Below are 6,749 nucleotides of genomic sequence, written 5' to 3'. Positions count from 1 at the left end.
AAGCCCCACCAACACCATTCATGATTGTCCTCTTTGTATTTGAACCAAAAACAGGGAGATTTGAAATGAGTATTGGGTTTGGGTCCCATCTGAGTCACCACCAACCAGAGGCATGCAACCTTATGGGTCCCACACTACTTTTCTTTCACCTTGTACTTCATGCATTAAAAGGTTGTACCTTTCTTACTTACCCTCATCATTCATCATCAATCTTCCAACAAAAATACCCAACTTGTACTTGATGCAATCAAACTTGTAACCTTCAATTCTATGTGTTGTCATCACCATTTTACCAAACATACATATATTTTCAAACTTTTATATTATCAATTAAGAAGAAAAACAAACTAGAGTAAATTACATGTTTAACAGTCCTTGTGCCTTTTTTGAAAATTCAACCGACCCTGTGGTTGCATAGGCTGCTGGGTCCTTAATGCAACCATGAGGACCCTTATTGCTTGCTTTCATCTCTGAGGCTAACTTCATCGTTAAGCTAAGTATGAGGTACAAAAACATCAGTGAATTCATTGTAAACCACAGACCAAAAAACAATGAATTCTAAACATCATCAATGAAAACCATAAACACTCCATGAATGTACAAGTCATTTAAAGCATGATATACAAGTCACTAAAGCATGATGTAGAAAAAAAAAAAAAAAAAGATTTACCTTCTAGAAAGAATCAAGCCCCAAGGCTTTAGCTTTCACCTTCAAGATTCTCAGATAATTAATGGCTTCATCAAGAATCATCATGGCATCCTTCCCATTTTTCTCACCAGGAATCAAATTCTCAAGAATCCTTATCGTTTCCCTCAAATTCTCTTTTCTTGATCTCTTTCCAGCCACCGCAAAACTTTCCGATCCCACATCCACATCCGCCACTCCACCGCCGCAGCTACTCACCTCCGCTTCACCGGAGCAATTAATGCCCGATTTCCCCGAGCTTGCAGTGTCAACCACATCATACCCTCCGCTATCTAGTTTATGTCGTTTCTGAGGACCCATCGAACTCGTGACCTCTTCACCATTTTCATCGGTTGATTCCAGTCTATCGAACCCCGTCATCGTACTAGGGGAATGCCCGGTACTCTGTTCCTCCTCGTCCTCGGAATAATCTATCTCATCATCATCGGAATACAGTAATGCCCGAAGCTCGTCCGTATCCTCGTGCATCTCGCTTCCCTCATCTTTTCCGTCATCATGAAACGGATTCGAACAACCGATATCCTCGTGTTTTTCGATAACCGAAAATTCCTTTGTCAGGTTGAGGTTAAGTTGTGGTTTTGGTAGGTGGTACTGAATTGGAGCTGAGCTATAAATCAGTGTCGTTCGATCATTTGATTGATCGAACACAAGAAACTTCTTCTGGATCTCGTGTGTAGCGCGAGATCCAGGTACAGGAAGTTGTTCTTTCAAAATAGGGTTGACCTCCGGATGGCACCGAGGCAAGCCGTGGAACCAACCGCAGGGTTCTTCTGGTTTGCTTTCCGCAAAGGCAAACACCGGGGGATTTTCATCAGTCGTGTTCCCGAAAGATGGAACGTTAAGTTGGTGCCGTAAACCAAAGGGAGCAATCGACGAATTTGGAATAGTCGACTGCCAATCAATTTGTTGGTCTTGAAACCAGGATGCGAAACCCTTCTCCATTCAATCACAAATTTTCACCTGAAAAGTTTCACAACAACAATAAGAATACGAATTGGATCGAAAAGATTCAAACTCGGAGATCAGGAAACTCACCAGAAGATGAACAATATCGTGGGCGTATATAAAGATTCTGAAAAAAACTTCAAAAACAACGAAACCTACAAATTCCAGCTTGATCACGAAGAGGAAAACCGAACTACGTTACGGGTTTAAGCAAATGTCGAAAATATTCAGCCTGGAAAACAACATTCACAAGAAACCAAGATTAGATTCATCAACAAATGGTTTCTAAAATGGTACGATTCAATTAAAAAAAACATAATCAATTCTCGAAACCGAATAGAATCATAAACGAACCTGACAATCTTGGAGAGGTTGAAAGCATGCTATAACTTTAACGATTATGGTGGCACTCCCTGCGATCCCATTCTCATGTTTCAATGCCCGGAATCTTGTTTGGCCGGCTGATTGACACACCATAACTACTACTTCCAAACCTTTGAATGAATTTAACCCCCTTAGAGATCTCAAGAACGATAACCCAACAAAGATTCTCAAACTGTGATGAAATTAACACGAAAAAGATCCAATCTTGATCAATATTGAAGAACGGGTGTATGTTGATATGAACGATAACCCAACAAAGATTCTCAAACTGTGATGATCTTAACACGAAAAAGATCAAATCTTGATCAATATTGAAGAACGGGTGTATGTTGATNCTTAACACGAAAAAGATCAAATCTTGATCAATATTGAAGAACGGGTGTATGTTGATTTGAACGATAACCCAACAAAGATTCTCAAACTGTGATGAACTTGACACGAAAAGATCCAAACTTGATCAATATTCAAGAACAGGTGTGCATTGATTTGAACGATAACCCAACAAAGATTCTCAAACGGTGATGAACTTTGTTAAAACGAGAAAGATCAAATATTGATCGATATTCAAGAACGGGTGTGTGTTAATTTGAACGATAACCCAACAAAGATCCTCAAACAGTGACTGAAATTAACACGAAAAAGATTCGACTTTGATCAAATTTAAAGAAAGGGTGTGTGCTTTGAACGATATCCCAACATTCTCAAACTATGATGAAACTAACACGATCCAATTTTGATCGATATTAACAAACGGGTGTGTGTCGATTTTGAGATTCAAATTCAACTAATCCAACGACAGTAGCAGGGGATGACAACAAAAAGATTGGATCCCATGGAGGAAAATGTTTGAATTTGAATGATACCGAAACTAATATATCTAATGAGAGATGTTATACAAATTTTGCAGGAATTCTAATGTTTAAATCTACAGAATCACGCGGCAATAGAGATTGAGGGAGATGACTTTACGATAAACGTCTACAGATAAGCTACACCACCGCATGCTTTACTCGCCACACTTGTGTTTAAACTCTTGAAATCTTCGAAAACCGAAAACCCGACTGTAAATTAACATAATAAGAACACATTCATCAGATAAGAACAGTTAAAGGAGCACATATAACATAAGAGGAGTAATCTTTCATTCTTTGCTGTTGTTTTCAGTCTGTTTCAAAGCCTCTCTATATATGATTCCGTATAAAAACAACAAACAGAAAATAAGGAGAACTTGTATTGTTCTTCAGGAATTTATAGCATCTATAAAGTACAGATTTCATGCATTTAGGGTTCATATAGTATTCAACTTTTTTAGTAGTTGAAAGATTGAATTCACTTTTGTTTCTTGATTTCTTCAGATCACACGACAAAGTAAGAATCATCAATTAACACCTCCAGAAAACCAATCTGATGAAGATTAAAACACAGAAAAACAATCAAACAATGCTGATCCAAGAAGAGAAATTAGAGAGTAAATAAACTTTACAAGATCTGATACCCAGAAATCAGAGAGAATGAAGAACACAACACACATAAGTTCAGAAAATTGAAATCAAGATCCCAAATTGATTTATATTCTGGGAAGAAACCAAAAAAATACAGAGGAAAACACAGTGAAATTTCATCAGAAAGCTGAAAATGAGAGAGAAATTTAAAACCCACATCTGAAACCTAATTCCCAAATCGATTAATCTTCAAAACCCAAAGAAAGTTTTTGACCAAATTATAGTAAATATTAACATTCATCAGAAACAGGAAAGTGAGTCTGAAACCCAATTCCCAAATTGAGTAATCTTCAAACCCACTTTTAAACCAAATTAAGAGCAAATGTTAACCATAAAACAAAAAATGAGAGATCTTTTGAGGTAAATCTAAACCCTAATCCCCAAATTGGTGAATCTTTTTTCAAGGCCCATAAACCAGAGAGAAATTTACCTTACAAGAAATAGAAATCTTGAAAACCCAAATCACAAATACACGATTAATCTTGAAAAGAATCTGGTGAAGAAAGGCAAAAATGACAGATGAAAAGAGAGTGATGGATAAGGTGTGTGAAATGGAAAGTGAGAGAGACTATATAGACATGAATGTGGCTTGACCCCCGCGTGCAAAAGAGGAGGAGGTGTGAGTGTTTTTGGTACGTGCGAATCGCACGCTTCAGTGGAGGGTGCATCAATGTATAATCATGCTCATGCATGGGGTTCAATAACATACACCCTGGTTTTGGGCTTGGAAGTGGACCCATATGGTTTTCTTTAAGATAAATTATATAAAAAAAAAATAGATTTGTTAATTTATGAAAATTATAGAAATGATCATCGAGGTTTCATTTTTACTGTGGAATTCTCCTTGACTATTAAGGTCGTAAAATCATCTATCTGTTAAGTACCATCATTTTTATGTGCAACTCTCAAGAAGGGCATTACTGTCATTTTGAATGTCTTTTAATAAAAAGTACCATAGAATATATATAAAGCAATTAAAATAATAATAAAAATAAAATAAAACCAAACTCCAGCCTCGTACACCTCTGAATCGCCCCACCTTCTTCCTACGGTTCCTAGGTAGAGAATTAGAGACGGTTTAATAGTTGCTGAATGATTTGGTATTGAATAATTAAAAGACTTTCATATACAGTGCAAAAATAAAATATAATTGTTTGGTAATTGTTTACATTGAAATCAAGGCGTTAAATGATTAAGGGAGGCTCATGATACAAAATCATTCAGAGAGTTTTAGAACCATTAAAAGACAGACTTTTTCTTTTGTCAAACAAGATTCACCTCTTAACGATTCAGAGACCGCTTCTTAATGAAACTATTAAGAGGTAAACAAACAACCTCTTAAAACCAAATCCCATATCAAAGCATCAAAAAATAAGCTTTAAAATTTAGATCGGATACAAAATTTCTTTCGGATCTCGTGCACCAACATTACTCTTGTAAAAGAATTTGACAATGCTCTCATAAAAAAAAATTATAACATAAATCATTTGTTTTTCTGTCGGTTATAATTTTACGATTCAAAAAGTCATAATAAACATGAATTTTCAATAGATGATTTCAGTTAAAAATGGGAAGTGCGAGAGAATATGCATATGATAAGAATGTATTATGTATATACATACATAGTGTTTTTGAATTTGGGGAAAAGATAAAGAAAGGAAGGAGAGGGAAAAGAATGAAAAAGCAAATAAAGTTTTTACAATTTGTGTTCTCGAAAAGGAAATGGTAGAAAGGTAAAGTAAACGAGAAGGAAACAAATTTTCATGCTCTTGGATCGGAAATAAAAAGAAAGAAAAAATGTCATTTTTCTTTACAAATATATATATATATATATATTTCAGATATGTTTTGATAGTGTTAAATTAATGAATAACTTTATAATTTGTTTAAACTCTTAGAATGGAAGTTTTAGAAGAAAAAGATTTATTTGTTTTCCCTTTTATTCCTAGAAAGTATGAAAAACATGCTACTCATCTCTTTGTTTTTTCAAAATTACCTTTTAATACTTATGAAGTCTGTTTCTTTCAGATGTTGTTTAAGTATTAAGAGCGTTTGTTTTATTTCTAAAATAAAAGCTTAAAAGCTCTAAATGTCCTCTGAATTTTTAAGTGGTAAACATATCCCTTAATACCTCTTAATGCTAATCCGCCATCTATCAAATGGTTCATATTTTAGAGGCTGGAAGAGATTTGTAAGGAAACATTATTTATTTTTTATACTTTTGTAAAAGAAAACTATTTATCCTTTATATTTTTGCATTAGTTTGATCGATTCAGATGTAAAAACAAACAATCTTACTGATCCAGATTTCAGACTTCATAACCACCTCTTATAAACCATAAGTGAAATCAAACTTCAGATTTCAGCATATTCTAAAAAACAAACGCCACCTAAGTTTTTTACTAGACATATTTTTATATTTGGTTATTATATGAAAAAGAAATTACTTGAATTATAAAGGTTATTGTTGAAAATCTTCATAACTTTTGTAGTTAACGGAGGTGTCCAAATTTTTTAATACAAAATAAAAAATGGACCAAACATTTTGATACTAGATGGTATCCGAGTCATTTTACAGTTTGTGTGCATCCCGATTAATTTTGTGGGAGTCTTAAGCTGAAGTTAGCAATCGAAAGTCTCTTTAATATTTTTGAGAAGACTAGAACTAATGGCCAATGAACCATAAGGGTGGTGTCTGATTGGTTTGAGCTTGACTTCAAAGATCAAAAGTACCAGAAGGTCTCAGGTTCAAATCCAAAAAGGAATAAAAATCCTCTTGTGGATACGGAGGTTCAAATGCGGTGACTTCAGGCTATCTGCAAAGTAGGTGGTCGCCTTGGGATTAGTCGGCTCGCATAGCGGGTTGGATATCCAGGTTAATAAAAAAAACTAATGGCCAATGATAAACAAATTAAAAGTTTTAGAATAAACACACTTTGTAGGCAAAACATATCCCTCAACCTGACCTGTCTTGACTCACATTAAAACGTTACATGATTTGGCCTAAACCCAATTTAACTCGTTATTGACACATTTATTTGTCATTTCTATTACATATGCATCAATATATAGTTTATTACAAGACACTTAGTTGTTGACTATCATCTTCATGGATATCGTCATTAATTTGATTCTAATTAAATGCAATAGGTTCTATCCTTGACAACGATAGTCAACATTTAATTAGTTAAAGAATTCGTTATAATTATTAA

At 34.6% G+C, this 6,749-nt stretch overlaps 1 protein-coding gene and 1 long non-coding RNA gene across 2 annotated transcripts; both read right to left on the bottom strand.

The window, feature by feature from the left end:
• Positions 1-451: 451 nt before the first annotated feature.
• LOC112510765 (transcription factor bHLH143-like) lies at positions 452-1,830 on the bottom strand. Its single transcript, XM_025116104.1, has 2 exons — positions 1,742-1,830; positions 452-1,666 (listed from the first exon to the last, which is right to left on the bottom strand). Exon 2 carries the CDS (start codon positions 1,646-1,648, stop codon positions 674-676), a length of 975 nt encoding a protein of 324 aa, XP_024971872.1. The 5' UTR covers positions 1,649-1,666; positions 1,742-1,830; the 3' UTR covers positions 452-673.
• A 1,223-nt stretch (positions 1,831-3,053) lies between these two features.
• LOC112510766 lies at positions 3,054-4,059 on the bottom strand. Its single transcript, XR_003069054.1, has 2 exons — positions 3,968-4,059; positions 3,054-3,096 (listed from the first exon to the last, which is right to left on the bottom strand). It is a non-coding gene; the product is annotated as an uncharacterized LOC112510766 (long non-coding RNA).
• Between the last annotated feature and the right edge of the window lie 2,690 nt (positions 4,060-6,749).

This window comes from Cynara cardunculus, assembly GCF_001531365.2.
Source record: "Cynara cardunculus var. scolymus isolate 2C chromosome LG 4, CcrdV1, whole genome shotgun sequence".
Classification (NCBI taxonomy): Eukaryota; Viridiplantae; Streptophyta; class Magnoliopsida; order Asterales; family Asteraceae; genus Cynara; species Cynara cardunculus.
This window is presented reverse-complemented; position numbering and strand designations above follow the sequence as displayed.

Excerpts from the sequence above, each read along its gene's own strand:
- LOC112510765 (XM_025116104.1), bottom strand. The coding sequence starts at position 1,648 with ATGGAGAAGGGTTTCGCATCCTGGTTTCAAGACCAACAAATTGATTGG.